At 33.4% G+C, this 15980-nt stretch overlaps 4 protein-coding genes across 4 annotated transcripts; 1 reads left to right on the top strand and 3 right to left on the bottom strand.

The window, feature by feature from the left end:
* Nucleotides 1–327: 327 nt before the first annotated feature.
* On the bottom strand, nt 328–3713 carry LOC123713714 (esterase E4-like). The gene is made up of 3 exons (XM_045667532.1): nt 3444–3713; nt 1523–2868; nt 328–1408 (listed from the first exon to the last, which is right to left on the bottom strand). The coding sequence occupies exons 1-3, from the start codon at nt 3651–3653 to the stop codon at nt 1183–1185; spliced, it is 1782 nt and encodes a 593-aa protein (XP_045523488.1). The 5' UTR covers nt 3654–3713; the 3' UTR covers nt 328–1182.
* Nucleotides 3714–4871: 1158 nt separating this feature from the next.
* LOC123713750 (juvenile hormone esterase-like) lies at nt 4872–6925 on the bottom strand. The gene is made up of 3 exons (XM_045667575.1): nt 6661–6925; nt 5228–6585; nt 4872–5097 (listed from the first exon to the last, which is right to left on the bottom strand). Exons 1-3 carry the CDS (start codon nt 6835–6837, stop codon nt 4896–4898), a joined length of 1737 nt encoding a protein of 578 aa, XP_045523531.1. The 5' UTR covers nt 6838–6925; the 3' UTR covers nt 4872–4895.
* Nucleotides 6926–7095: 170 nt separating this feature from the next.
* LOC123713308 (esterase E4-like) lies at nt 7096–9143 on the bottom strand. The gene is made up of 4 exons (XM_045666910.1): nt 8949–9143; nt 7501–8834; nt 7189–7395; nt 7096–7099 (listed from the first exon to the last, which is right to left on the bottom strand). Exons 1-4 carry the CDS (start codon nt 9129–9131, stop codon nt 7096–7098), a joined length of 1728 nt encoding a protein of 575 aa, XP_045522866.1. The 5' UTR covers nt 9132–9143.
* Nucleotides 9144–9666: 523 nt separating this feature from the next.
* LOC123712882 (juvenile hormone esterase-like) lies at nt 9667–12349 on the top strand. The gene is made up of 3 exons (XM_045666238.1): nt 9667–9876; nt 10706–11973; nt 12053–12349. Exons 1-3 carry the CDS (start codon nt 9697–9699, stop codon nt 12237–12239), a joined length of 1635 nt encoding a protein of 544 aa, XP_045522194.1. The 5' UTR covers nt 9667–9696; the 3' UTR covers nt 12240–12349.
* The last annotated feature ends 3631 nt before the right edge of the window (nt 12350–15980 follow it).

Below are 15980 nucleotides of genomic sequence, written 5' to 3'. Positions count from 1 at the left end.
CGATTTTTTACAAAAGAAATAACATTCATAACAGGTTTTTTCTACTAATAGTTATGATCTTACTTGCTTATACGTGGATAACTTTTCCGCTTTGAACGGACAAGGTCGTTTTTTATGATACATCTAAGGTCAATGTTATAATTACGGCACATGGCTTTAAGGACAGCATCTTCGCTGATTATTTAGATAAGATAGGTCGAAACACGGTCGTTTCTTAACAAATTGAAATTTCACATTTGTGGACCACAGGAGATCCTCGAATCGACCAAAATCTAGTTGTTTCTTATCATTGTTGATGCGATAAAATATTTGAATTAAATTCCACAAAAATTTAAAAGCAGTTTTAATATTAATTTATTATATAATGATTTCAAGTACTTCATAACTCGAGCGAATTGGAAAACAGTATATATTCATTAATAAATCCCTAGAACACTCTTAAAATAAACTTAAGTTATCATGAATCAGTTAAAAACCATGAATTTTAGTATACCAGCTATAAACCGGCATTTTGTTAATACGTATATAGAAACATGAAAGTATAAATGCAGCTACATATTTGGTAATATCAACTTTTAGGTGCAATGTTATTCCCGTGAAGGTTGAGGCTCGATCTGTTTCATTTACGAAAATTACGTGTTTTATCGCATAATATTTATTTGGATTTTTATACAAAATCTATGCTATATCTATATATTAGAGTGTGTGTTTTTCTAGTGTAAGTTGACTTCTAACGTCGCGAACAAGTTATATATACATAGCATACATATGTTACAGTAGGTACATATATATACTTCTGGCGCTGTTAGATTATTTTTATTGCATTAAAATTCCACAATCATTGAAAACTAGAAGAAAATGGTAAGATTTATTTGTTATTTATTGAATTTTCACTCGCATAAGGCTAACTTCCCTAGCTTTATTAAAACGTAACTTACAATTTACATAATTTTAATAAAATCTTACTGAAAACACTGCCATCTAGCAGGTTAGTCTCGAATTAAAGCGTTCATTGTTTACATTTTCATCAAGACAAAACATGGTTGGTAATAAATCCCAGCTACTCTTACTCTATCACTAGATAGCAGCATTGATAACACTCGATCGAAGAATTGCCTCGTACAGATATTATATAAAGTTGTAAAACATTTTCATTAACATTACAAAATAAATAAACTACAATTACAATTCAACATGGCGTATTTCTTCGTTTACAACCGTAGCATCGTTTGTCAGTCGCCTGTATTTATTTAAGAACTCGTCCCAAAATTCCGATCGCTCACCCAAAGGATTCTTTTTCATTTTTAATGTTTTCGTTATATGGAGGTAATTCGAATCGCCTTTTTTATCCATTGGTAGCCATTTTGTAGCTTTTAAAATGTCATCATTTCCATCAGGCGTAGGATTTCTGTAAAGAAAATTGTGTGTTGCTTTAAACTTAGGCATAATTAACCGAATTCAAAAAACAAATGGAGTTTAACGATATGACTTGAACTTTATTTCGTAACAAAATATAAAATACCCGTATTTCGCAAAATTTGTCCACATCCTGACCATTTTCTTCAACACCTTAAACTCAGGTTGCTCACTGGGCAACTTTTTGAATTGGTTGTACGTTTTCTTAATTCGTGTGCAGAAATGTAAATAACAAAGTTCATCTGTAATTGTTGCGCCCCAGTGCTCCATGCTGAATCTTAAAAATCTAGAAATGTATTCGCTATTTTCATTTAATCCTCCTCTATAATCAAATAAGTAATAGTAGACTTCGGATTTCAAATCTCTACATAATTTCTGTGCAGCTGTATGTAAAGCATAATTCTGAAATAGATCACTCACATATACAGCGTAATCTAAAATATTCGTGTAATGCAAATATCCATCTTTCAAATAGTAATGTAGGACTTCACTCAATGCGTTATGAAATATACTGCTATTGCGATCAAAATGGAAATCGACCCTTATTGGAAATATAAATAAAGCGTTTTTAATATCGTTAACCATCTTTGGTTCCATTAGGTAAGGCGACGCTAAGTCTAGTCCTTCTCGTGAGTTAAATCCCACTAACACGGGAACATCATTAACTATATTAGCTTTTTCAGGTAAAGTTGCAATCACAGCGTCTTTAGTGTTTTTATCAATAGTTGGTGAAAAAGTGTCTATGCTTAACTGCAGATCATTCATGACTCTCTTATCGAAAACGTTTCCTTCGAGAGACAGCAAAGTATTAGCATCTACTAATTGCAATTTTTCGAATAGGATTTTAGAATCGTCTGTCGTAATGTTTAGTAGTTCTCCAATTTCAAACGCTTTCTCTCGAGGATTATTATCAAAATAAATAGATTCCATTGCTGTTCCGCTCTGTAATATAACAGAGGAAAATAAATATTTGGCCTTCTCTGAATGTAATAAGATATTAGCTATTACTGCACCGCCACGACTTCCCATAATGGTAACTCGTTTTGGGTCCCCCCCAAACGCCTTTATATTATCTTGGATCCACGCTAAACCTAAAATGAAGTCTCGTAACCCTGCATTAGGGGGTATAACATCATCTTCTGTGGTTAAATAACCAAAAATACCCAACCGATGATTGATATTGACCACTATAACTCCCTCTTCAATGAAAAAGTCTGGTGAATATGTCTGTGATCCATTAAAGCCCGTTTTAAAATTATCATTGTAATCAAAAACGACTACAGGAGCAGAACTTTCTATGTCAGGTGTGTAGACATTTAAGAAGAGACAATCCTCAGTGCCGGAGAAGCCAGGTGGCTCATTATTTCTTCTTCTAAAGCTGACTTGGAAACATGTTGGTCTTTCCTCGTGGGCCTTTAGTATGCCTTCCCAACCTTCATGAGACTGAGGTGGCTGAAAAAAGTAGTATTTAAATTAATAAATTATAGTATTTTGTTATAGTAAGTAAATATTGTGTAGTACTTCTATTTATTCTAATAACTAGAGTGTTAAAGCCAAGCTCAACCGCGTATTGATTACTCGTGCTGTTTGGACGCCCATACGATATTCTTGTTATTAATTGATTGACAAGTAAAGTTAAACTTTACGTTCTGAGGATCAATGAATAAATAAATCAATGGCGCTACAACCTTTTTAGGTCTGGGCCTTAGATTTCTGTATCTGTTTCATGATCATTTGTTAATCTAATAGGCAAGTAGGTGATCAGCCTTGTGTGCCTGACGCACGCCGTCGACTTTTTGGGTCTACGGCAAGCCGGTTTCCTCAAGATGTTTTCCTTCACCGTTCGAGCGAGTGCTAAATGAGCACATAAAAAGAAAATCCATTGTGCACAGCCGGGGTTCAAACTTACGACCTAAGGCATGAAAGTCGCACGTTGAAGCCACTAGACCAACACTGCTCAACTGCTGCTGCAACACTGCTGTTCTGAGGATTACTTTCTGTAAATTATAGACTAACATAATACTAACCTGAAGCCTTAGAGCACCAAGCGGAGGCTTGGCATAAGGTATTCCCGTAAACGAATAATATATTTTACTATTCAAAAACGTTTCTTTTCTTAATCCTGATAACGTACCCTGTTTTATGTTCAATTTTACATCCTCCTTTGCAACACATTTTGCCAACGTAATAAACAGAAAAAGTAAGTTCCAAGTTTTTTGAAAACAATGAATTTTCATTATAACAATAAATCGATATTTTATAAAACTAATAACAATCTCTAAGATACCAATACGAAAGGCTGAATGGACTTAGGTGTATTTCTTATCACTCTCGTATCGATAAGCTTCAAGGAATTATGTCTCAAATTAATATAACTACAATTTATTATCCGATAGGAAATATGGTATTAGCTATATATAATCATGCCTTTTACATTTCACTAATTATAATGACATATTTTAAAATGTAATTTTCAATTAGACAACTAAAAAACTTTTTTAATTACGTTGTATTCAAAACTTTAGTTTCCAAATATTACATTTACGAAGAATTTAATTGGATAAAGATAGACGCATATACAAATCATTAAGTACCTACTGTCTGTTAATCAACAAACGTGCATTGCCTGCCACTAATTAAAACAATATTAATATTAATCTCAAAGCCTACAACAACACAAACCAGCAATAGGATAACTTCCATTTCAATTGTACAATCAAGCCATCTATGAAGATGGCTTGATTGTACAATGTAAAAAACATCAAACTTGTATCATATAATTATTTAAAAAATATTAAACTTTTCTGCTGTTTTTGTCAATTTTCCCGTTTTAAAATTTGACTTGGAAAGTATGGGCACTTGTTTTTCAGTGTCCATGTTAGAAGATCTAATATCTATATATAATGACATATTTGGTGATTGAGTGGAAAGAAAAGATGTGTAGTGATTCTTCAGTAGCCTAAATAAATTATTAATATTCATTAAAAAAATGACATGAAGAAGAGTGTTACTAAAAATAGTTTCAAAAATAGTTAATATCATTCTATTTCTTCTTGATATCGCTAAATATTATTGTGACACAGTGTAGCTGTTCACAGTCGGTACTCGCGCGCACATGGTAGATATTTGATAATTAATTTCTTGCGTTTTATAAAATAAAATAATTTTTTTGAATAGATATTTAAAAATCTTCAAATCCATAACTTACAATTAAATCAACCTACCTACCTACCTAACCAAACAACCATAGAAATACTTTTAAAATCCAATTTAAACATATTTTTCGTGAATGTTCAATTGCACACAACGAAACAAAATAAATATTTTTGAATGCTTTGCTCTTATTTGTTGTAGCGTAATGTAATATAGCCCATAGCGTTTCTATATAAATGAACTATCCAACACAAAAATAACTTTTCTTAGAAGCGAAACCAGTAGTTTTGTATTAGAAATAAATAAAACAATTGTATTCAAATATTTTATAATTCATCTTTGGCTATATCTTTTACAACACCGTCATCGGCTAAAGCTTTGTACTTTGCGAGAAAATGGTCCCAAAACTTCACTTTGTCATTGTAAAGATTGTTCATGATATGTAGTTTGTCACTTATTACTAGGATTTCTTTATTCTCTTTCGTTGCGGGTTTCCAAACAAATTTGGCTCCTTCGGGAGTCGGATTACTATAAAAGTACAATTAATATAAAAGCAATTACGTACTTTAAATATTAAATAATAAAGACGCTAATTATTTATAAAAGAAAGACGATAAGCGTCATGTTTTATATAACTCTTGTATTAAAGTTATCTTACCCGCTTCTAGCAAAATTTGCGTATAACCCGACCATTGATTTTAATACTTTTATCTCTTCCACGTCTTCTTCTTCTTCTAATATTTTTTCATAAACTTTTCTAATTGGATTACAAATAAATAAGTAGCATAGGTTGTCGCCCACGGAAGCTCCCCACGTTCCATCAAGAGTGAGAGCGTCTTTTAGTATCGAATGTTTCTTGTAATTTAGGTCTCCATTATAATCAAACATGTAATAATACACAGATGACTTGGAAACGTTTAATAAATGTCGTAACGTGTAATCCATCGGATAAAATGTTGAAACATCATTTATGTATGACAAGTATTCTCCAGGTTGACTCACTTTTACGTAGCCTTCATCAAAATAGTGTTCTTTTATTTCGTCTATCGCTTGTAAATATATTTGATCGTTTAATTGAAACCGGTATCCCGATCGGATTGGCATGAGAAAGACAAAATCTCTGTCTGCAAAGGTAAGATAATTTGGTTTATGAAGGAAGCGGGCACAAGCTTCAATTGATTCCCGAGAGTCGTATCCAATCATTATGGGGATATTAATAGGTGCAGAGTTATCTTCTGGGTACGATGTAATAACTGCATCTGGATGGTCATGCTCAATGACAGGTGGAAATGGTAGGACTCCCCTTTGATGTTCCCTTGATTCATCTGGATGTATACACAGAAGTTCAGCATCAGCTATTTTATCAGCTGTTACGTCTGATAACCGTTCAATTATTGATTTACTTGAGGTGGCTTTATCTTCAAGATGCTCTGTTAATGTAATAGCCTTTTTGCTTGGATCTTTTGCAAATGAAACTGGAGAGAGGGAAGTCCCACTTTGTAATATTACAGAACTGAATAAGCCTTTTGATTTAGGAGAACGCATTAAAATATCGGCAATTACTGCCCCTCCTTGGTGCCCCATGAGGGTTACTCTTGACGGATCTCCATTAAAATTTTTGATATTTTTATTTAACCATTGAAGAGCTAGAAGGATGTCTCTAAGACCATTGTTTCCTGGTAAAACATCATCGCCAAACGAAAGAAAACCAAATGCACCGAGTCGATGATTAACCGTTACCAATATAACTTCTTCTTTCATTAAAAAATCAGGTCCGTAATCTTTCGAACTGTTGTAGGACGTCTTAAAGTGTTGATTGTAAAGAAAAACTATAACAGGTAACTTTACATCTTTGTCGACAGGCAAATGAGGTGTATGTATGCTTAAGTACAAACAGTCTTCGTTTCCGCAAAAACCAAATTCATTTCCACTTGAGGGAATGTTATATTGTGCACATGATTTTCTTTCTCTTTTAGCCTCTAATACGTCATCCCAACCTTCATGAGGCACAGGTGGCTAAAAAAACTATTTGTAATAAAATTATCATGACTTCGGTAAACTATGGTGAGATATAAATATGAAAGAGATTACCTTGAACCGAAGTTGCCCAATCGGGGGTTGTGCGAAGGGTATACCCAGAAATGAAAAATACCGTTCACCGGGTATAATAGATTTCACTATTTTTCCGGCGACTTTGCCAGACTCGGTTTCCACGACCACATTTCCTTTTATCCAATTAATTAAACATAAAAATATTAGCGCTTTCATTTTATTTTTGTCGAATTATGGATATTATATACGCCGACGGCATTATTGTTACTTTAAAACTGACGTGTTCAATAGATAATTCGTATCAGGTGAAGTTTTACGACGAAGCTACATTTAAAGATAAATTTGTTTGATAAAGATAACCAGTAATAGTTTTATGATTGGATTACGTATCGTGGAATTACAGTATGTGGATTACCTAGTACTTGTTATGTAGACCGAATTTGATAGTATTTTAAAATTTAATTCTAGCATTTACTAACTAGAATATAACACTATTTTTATGTTACGTTTGTTTGTATGTAATGTTTAAAATCCTAAAACTTTGTTAATTAATAAAATTACAAAAAATATAATTCATCTTTTTTATTTACCGAAGTTACGACACCATTTACAGCTCTGTTTTTCCATTTATTAATAAAATCGTCCCAAAATTTAAAACGTTTAGAAAGTAAATTCTTTTTTATTTTTACTTCGTGGCTGAAACTTAGGTATTGTTTGGATTCCTCATTATATTTAGGCCATTTTAGGGTTGAATCATCGTCAACTGTCGGATGTCTGTAAAAAAAAATTAAGCATAATAATTATAAAAATATTTATTAGTTATAATTATTTTAAATATGACAAGATATTGCAAAATAATATACTAGTATAGACACTTACCCATACTTAGCAAAAGTTGTCCAGGTTTTGATTAACTTTTTTTGCATTGTCCATACATCAGACTCTTGATGTTGGTTTTTTAAATATTCTTGGCTAAATTCTGGACATTTAAATAAGTAGCATAATTCATCGCCTAGTGCAGCCCCCCAGGTTCCATCATTCACTTTGGATAGTTTTAACAAGTCATTTTTATTCTGATTAAAATTACTGTAATAGTCAAAATAGTAGTAATAAACGGTGTTTTTCTTTGCATAGTTCTCAACCATTGCATTAACTGCATAAGCATTGATAACATCACCGATATACGTTATAAACTCTGGCACACTTTTTGGAGAAAACTTTTTCTTTTTGAAATAGAACTTCTTGATTTCTTCCGCAGCTTCCATGTAAGTATCGTCTATTGGGTCAAAACGAAACTCTACTCGCTTTGGAATTATTACGGGAAAATCTTTATTAAGACTGCCTACAAAATTTGGCTCCAATAGATAGTTTAAAGAAAGCTCTATGCCCTCTCTGGAATTAAATCCAATCATCAAAGGAATGTTATATTTGTCACTTGTATTCTCAGGGTATTTTGTTATGAATCCATCAGGGTTTTTCTCAACAATTGGGCCAAAAGGAAGAAGACTTCTTTGCATGTCTTTATTGTAATCGTCTGGCACTGCCCGAAGTTCTTGTGTAAAAAAGTCAGAAATGGGACTGCCTTGTAATTCTCTCAGAAGATTTTCACTTTTCTTTGAGGGAATTTTCAGCAACTCGCCGAGTTTCAACGCTCTCTCCCAAACACTTTCCTGTAAATACATGGAAGTGAAAGATGTTCCACTCTGTAAAATGGCTGAAGTGAAAAATTCCTTAGCTTTCGAGCGTATAAGTAAATCGACAGCGGCGGCGCCTCCTTGAGATCCCATAAGTGTGACCCTATTGGGGTCGCCACCGAAACGGCCTATATTTATAGATATCCACTTAAGAGCAGCGTACAGATCTAATAATCCGGAGTTTCCTGGTAAAACTTCATCCTCAAAGGATAAAAAGCCGAAAACTCCTAATCTATGGCTAGGTGTCACGATGACTACGTCTTCTTCTAGGAAAAAGTCATGCGCGTAGTCCTTGGTTTTATTGTAAGAATTAGAAAGGCGTTCGCTGTAAATGAAAACTATTACTGCTCGTTTATTTTCGTCTGAATTTGGAGTGAAGATGTCTAGGTATAGGCAATCTTCCTCTCCGTATTCCCCGAGCGGTTGCTTCTTTTTAATGTTATTGTTAAACTGAATACAGGCTGACCTTTCTTTTGTAGCAATAAGAGTTTTGTTCCAAGGATCGAGATCTCTGGGAGGCTAAAATAAAATAAAACAAAAAACAAATATATGACAAATTGTGGTAAAATGTATTTTCAATTTCTCATTTTGTATAAGTAATGATTTTGTTATGACACAATTGTGTAAACTTACCAGAAACTTCAATTCTCCTAGGGGAGGTGTTGCATATGGTATGCCCATAAACGCATAATATTCCTTGTTTTCATACAAAGTCTTCAAAACTTTTCCCGAAACCTGGCCATGGCTTGTTTCCACTGTCGGAGTCTCTGAAAAAGTAGTGAGAAAATTTAAACACAGTAAAAACAAACGAAACATCTTTAAGTCATATCTATCTAATGCCTACTGTAAATTAAATCAATAACATATTCTTATCAACGAAACATCTTGTAAATTGTATTGGATATTGTGGGTGATATCTATTGGTCAAATAAATTAAATTTAACGAAAGCCGATAGCAACTAAATATCATCACGGATTGTTGTCTAAAAGCTTATTGTTTATGTGCAATATACAGTAATATTTTAATCTATCACAATATATCAGTAACGTGTACATGTTTCGGTTAATTGTTTGTTCTTATTAAAAATTAAACTATGCATTTTAAAAAACAATTACATGTTTTTATCGAATTGCAAAGAGGTTTAACGCTACAAGTGCAAAAGTTAATTATTGTAAAGATTTTAACGTAACTTAAGATTAATTAAATAAACTATTATAACAAATTTAGCACTCCTAAGATATTTGAGCAATATGTGTAATCTTTCGACACAGGCAAAGTATGCTTAAATTACTGTAACTTAAACAAAATTTCAACTTGAAAAACATTCACAGAGTAATTGTGTTTGAAATATAACACCTGTAATAATAACTTTCTTATAAAATGTCTAGTTTTGCTTTGACAATTTTAATTTGTGTTTATACGTGTGATAGTGTTGTTGTTACATTGAATGAAAGTGTAATCGTTGGGAAATATTTTCGTACTATTTTTGGGGATAAATCTTACGCAGGATTTTTTAACATACCATACGCGGAACCGCCGCTAGAGGAATTAAGATTTAAGGTACAAATAAATAAACACTATCATTTTTAAAATACATTAATAATATAAATAGATTCTCTTGCTGCTTTTTGTAGAATATACCTTGATATTAATAATACTCAATCTGTCCTTTATATATTGTGTGCTTTTACACTTTGCGTAGTTTTCTGTACCCTAAATATAGTTAGTTCAAATTTTAAAAGCAGTATGTCTATAGAATAAATACTTTTGTCAAGATTTCCGAATATTCTGTGCGACCTAAATTCAGCACATCGTGCCATATGCGCCGGCATATATATATATGTATTACGTAAATAAAATGAGTGTTATTTATTCAGTAATGTGATTTTTCTTGTTCAAACAAATCCGAAGAATTCCTTTTGTCGCAGTTTTCTTGCGGATGTTTTCTTTTCGCCGTAGTTAAGAGGAATCAACAAAACAATTACACTGAAAGCCTTTAAGAGTTTTCTTATACGAGTGCCTCTAAGCACGTTTTCTTTTGTAATATATCTTTAGACGATATTTAGTTTCAAAAATGACACTTGTCGTAATTGTCGTAATTTGTCGTAAAGGTCTCGTTATTAAATTACACCGAGCAATTAAAATATCAAATAAATCAGTGGCGCTACTAACTTTAATAGGTCTGAGCCTCATATTTCTGTATGTGTTTCATGATCATTTGTCAATCTAATAGGCAAGTAGGTGATCAGCCTCCTGTGCCTGACACACGCCGTATACTTGTACAGCCGGGGATCGAACTTACGACCTCACTGATGAGAGTCGCACGATGAAGCCGCTAGGCCAACACTGCTCTCCCAACCATTAAAATATACATTTATATATATTTTAGCCTCCGATAGGTCCTAGAAGTTTTGAAAATAACAAAATATACGAATTCCATCAAAATACAGACCAATGGAACGGGTTAACAGAGGATTGTCTTTATTTATCAATCTTTATGCCTCTCTCGAAAAATACGAAACCAGTCTTGGTGTGGCTTCATGAACATTCCTACTGGCATGGTCCAGACTTCTTTATAGACGAGGAAATATTAGTCGTCACTGTTACGTTTCGAACCGGAATATTTGGCTTTCTAAACACCGAAGATGAATTCGCAGAAGGAAATCTAGGAGTTAAAGACATACAGATGTCTCTTGAATGGCTCAAGAACAACGTGAATAAATTTAATGGGGATCCTGAAAGTATTACTATAGTCGGTGCAGGTTTAGCGGCCACACCGGCAGCTTCGATGTTATTAAATCTGGGTAAGGATTTATATTCCAAAATAATTGTTTTAAGCGGCAGCGCACTTTCGCCGGCCGACTATAAGAATTTTAACTTTGAGATTGCTAATAAATTATTCAATAGACTTGGAGATCCACTTAAGAGATTTAATAGGAAAGAATTATATGAACTGCTCATGAACGGGACAGCGGATAAATTGCTATCGGCCTCTCGAGAACTTTTCGATAGCACTGAAGTAAGAGATAATCAAAGATTGATTAATCCATTTGGATGTTCCCTCGAGATTGCTTCTAAGAATCCATTTATGAAGTGGACACCTATTGAAATGTACAATAAAAAAGCTGTGAACAACGTGCCAGTTTTGATTGGCTACACGAGTTTACCTTCGCTCTGCAAGCTTAAAGGTCTTGCTTCTAATCGAGAACTTTTAAAGTACCTTAATTATAATTTTCAATATTTACTGCCATTCGAAGGGAGAGTGGACGAGTACAACTGCAAAATATACAAGAAAATTAAGCAGCGCATTAAGGAATTTTATTTTCTCAACGGTACAATAACAGAGCGTAGCTTAAGGCGATTCGCAAAATACCTATCGGACATGGATATCTTTCCTTTGCTGAGACAAGCGAGTCTTCAAAGCGATATCTCGAGCTGTCCAGTATATTTGTATAGATTTGCATTCAAGGGGTCTTTCAATATTGGCTGGAGAAATTACGTTCCCAATTTAAACTGGTCGGGAGCAAGTTTAGACGACGAAATATGTTACTTATTCAAATGCAAATCTCTAAATCATGTCTATAACAGAGCTCAGTCTAATGAAAGGGACTTCATTAAGAAAATTGTGAGATTATTGGCTAATTTCATTAAACATGGGTAAAAGCTAATTTATTATGAATATAAACTTTGAGTTTGAGTAAATAAAATAAGATAAAATGAAAATTAAAACTTGCAGGGACCCCACACCACACGATAATGATGAAGTATTGAAAGATATAGAATGGACGCCTTTAAGTAAAGGAACACATTTCAAAGCGATGAACTTCGGCAAATTAATACAAATGCGTGATATTCCCGAAGAAAAAAGAATGCGATTTTGGTATAATTTACAAAGAGATTTTGTCACTTTAAATAATTCTTGATAAATAATTACTTATTTCTTTCATTAAGAATTGAACTTGTGATTATAAATGGATTAGTGGTAGAATATAGTGACTAGAAAATAAAACAGAACATGTTAATAACTATAGATTCTTATTATGAGACACTCGTATTTTGTTTTTGATAAAAATAAATGTTAAATTATTTAATTGTCTATAATGTTATTGCTATAAGATGTACTTTGTATACTGGTATATCAATGTCTTAAATGTAAATTCAGGGTTGAGATATTTTCTTATCATGATGTGGCTTCAATCATGTGATAGAAAATAGAGTATTGTAATTAAGTAACATATACTACCTAGAGTATATGTGTGAACTGTCTTTGTATGTGTTGACAAATTATTTGACAGTCCAAATACATCTTAATTTTATAATAGATATTTTGGAATAATAATATATGTAATCAATGTATCTTCCAATAAGAAGGAAATATATAGGACATATCGCTAAAATAGCAAACGCCATCCTATTTTGTAAAAACGAAATAAAACAAATTGCGTAGGTTGGCAGTTTGTTCCGGGTAGTACAGTAAACGGCTAGGGTGCTGAATTATAGACATAGAGAAGATATGTGTCAGTCGGATTACGATTGAGGATATTGGGAATGTGGTGTCACCTCTACAAACTCGTATTTTATACTTTATAGATCTGTATCTAGTATTTAAGGAACATTTACACAAATATAGAGTCAGTATTATTCGAGCATTCGACTCATCTCTCCGAACCCTACATGGCGACCCTGCCAGGACGTGCAGGAAAACTGGAACGCTTTGTACATCCCGAAACCACCAAGCTTCCCCATTATTTTCTCAAGGGCCTATTTCTCATCCATGATTGCTTTCCCAGGTATTTTCAATTCCTGTTATCACATAAACAGTAAACACACCTGGGCTCTATGGTGGAGGTGGGACGAATATCCCACTTTTACTGTTACTTTATATTATTATATTAACTTTTACTTTTTTATAATTCATGGCCAAATACAGTATAATATTGGTTTTCTGACTATATATCTTATAATATATTATATATATAGTATAGGTATATATAGTATAGGTATATATTGTATTCGTTAACCTACGACTAGCATCGAAGAATTATTTATCAAATGCTGATGCGTGATATAGCTAGGCCATTTAAATACCATCCAGGTAAGTGTGTAATCGTTTACATTTGCCAAAGTTGCAACGAATGTGTTGAACGTTATTATTATATTATCCACTTACTACATGTATTTTTTTAAACGATATGGTATTTGTTTGTATTGAATTATGTTCAGCCCTGATGTTCAGTAAAGCTAAGAGCGATGCAGTGCACGCTTACTCTCCAGCCAACTTCGTAACTTTTCGATTATTCAAACAAGATTGTGGATACATTGGTAGAAATCTTGATTATAAAGTATTGTGATGAATATTAAGCTAGCACCCATTATTCATTTATAAATGTCGGAGCAATGGCGCTGGTTTCAGCCATTGTCATTATAATTAAATAATGTTAAAGTCAAATTAGTTCAACACCGTAAATGCTTTGCTTGCTTGCACCGTTTTGCTTGATTTGTCAATGTTACTAGATTCATAAATTACGACTACTCAATGGCCGATATTAATAGGGACTCCATAATTATTATTATTAAAAATAATTTAACATAACTTTAGAGCTAGTATATTAAAGTAATAATTTGACATCCGTTATGGTTACTTTAATATAACGCGGTAGTATGGAGTTCCATCTTTAAATTTTTCGTATTTTGGCCACAACATAAACTGCCACAATAGGATATAGAAAAAAATGATTAAATCTGGAACCGTCTAGACTTTTGGGGAAATTATTGTTTCGGGCTTTAAGGCTCAGAGGGTAATCAATCTGTATCTATCCATACAGAAGGCTATTAGGAGAGAAGATTCTTGAAAGTTAAAACAAAAATTCACCAAATTCATCGCCTCCTCTTTCTATAAAGTTATGACAATGTCCATTTCATAACTCGACCCCGGTAATTAACCAGTTAACGACATGAATCAGCTAATGGAGGTTTTACTGTGCTCACTTTAAAAGGCTTTTACGACCAACAAAACTATATTGGAAAGTAATTAGGACAGAGTGCTTTTGTTTTCTTTGCTTCTAGATCGGGCTTTAAGAACAGGTCTAATCTTACGTTTGGGTTCGTTGCCGAAACGATTCTGTAGATAGCTGTATTTACAGTAATCCATATGTAGAACTACTTAAAAAGAACCATAACTTAATGACGATAATAGGAAATCCAGTGTCGCTACTCGTGGTCTCGGCCTCAGCTTTCTGTATCTGTGTCATGATCACTTGTTGTTTCTAACAGGCATGTAGGTGAACAGCCTTCTTTCCTGAAATACTCCGTCGACTTTTTGCGTCGAAGGCCCGTTTTGCCCGTTTTCCTTCACTCTACGAGGGAGTGGTGATTGTGCACAGAGACAGAATTGTCCATTAGTGCACAGCTAGAGTTCGATCCAACAAGCTCAGCCATGAAAGTCGAACATTCAAGCCAACACTGCTCAACTATACTATAATATGCTTTGATTTACCTAAAAATTTGCCAGTGGATTATTCACTATTTGTGAGTCAAGTGTTAGTCATGGTTTTAAGAGGAAATTCCATCGGATCGTGCCTCCTTTATTTCCTTCCAAAGTTGTCTGTTTTTGGTTTGGAGCAGCCATTTTCTACCGGCGACATCTCCGCGTTTGTCCAAGTGCCAACCTCCACTTAAGTTAAGTGGTTAGTTCGTCAGTCTGTCTTGTCTCGTTTCTAACATTTTAATTACTTATTTTGTCTTACTTCCAAATTTTTAGAGGTTGCGATGCGTTATTTATGACCACATATTTGTATATCGTGTATTACTTTAAAAATCATCGTAAAAAAAGTTCATCCTATTTCGAAAGAATTTGAAAAAAATCACCCGATGTTTTCAAAATATCCCAAATGTTTTAATTAATTCTCTCCGTATATCTTGTGCGCACATTAATCAGTCAGCCAACGGTCTATTGCTCGTTTTATGAAGCCATTTTTCCGGAAAGAATTAAGATCTAAGAGCCACCATAAATAAGAAATGTTTGGACTTTCTGAATTAAAAAAGTAGTGTAATGAAACATTGATGAATAGAGGTGAAAAGGCCGGCAAAGCGATGGTATCCATGGGCTGCGGCAGCTGCCTTTTAAACCTGCTCCGAAGGCTCGTTTGGTTCAGATAAAATAAAAGTAGTTGGTTCTACTCGTAACGCTTTATATAAAATTTGAATGTATAAGGATATTTTAGGGATATTATATCATAGAGTTAAACTATTATATTAAAATAAAATGATGTAACATGTATTGCAAGTTGTAGACTACAGTATACAATTGTAAATTTGATTTAATGTATTAAATTTTCAATTTTCCCTTATGAAATGTCGTTAGTTGTTTGTAAAGACTGTTTTGTTGACGCGGCAACGTGTTTTTCTAGAAAATTCTGGCATTTACACAATTCACATATAATTTTAATTGAAATGAATAGTGGAGAGGGCCAAAGAATGTTACTGGGTCGTGTCTCAGGCAGGTAGGCGATTACATCAGCAGGGATTATGCGATTAAACCGAGCAGTGAGGGTCTCACTCAGAATTTAAATTATTTTAGTTCACCGGGATTTCGTTGGGACTAATTTTGATATTCTAGTTTTATTAGAGATTTACTGAAACTATGAAAATTATTTCTCTTTATA

Source organism: Pieris brassicae, chromosome 8 (genome assembly GCF_905147105.1).
Source record: "Pieris brassicae chromosome 8, ilPieBrab1.1, whole genome shotgun sequence".
Lineage (NCBI taxonomy): Eukaryota > Metazoa > Arthropoda > Insecta > Lepidoptera > Pieridae > Pieris > Pieris brassicae.
This window is presented reverse-complemented; position numbering and strand designations above follow the sequence as displayed.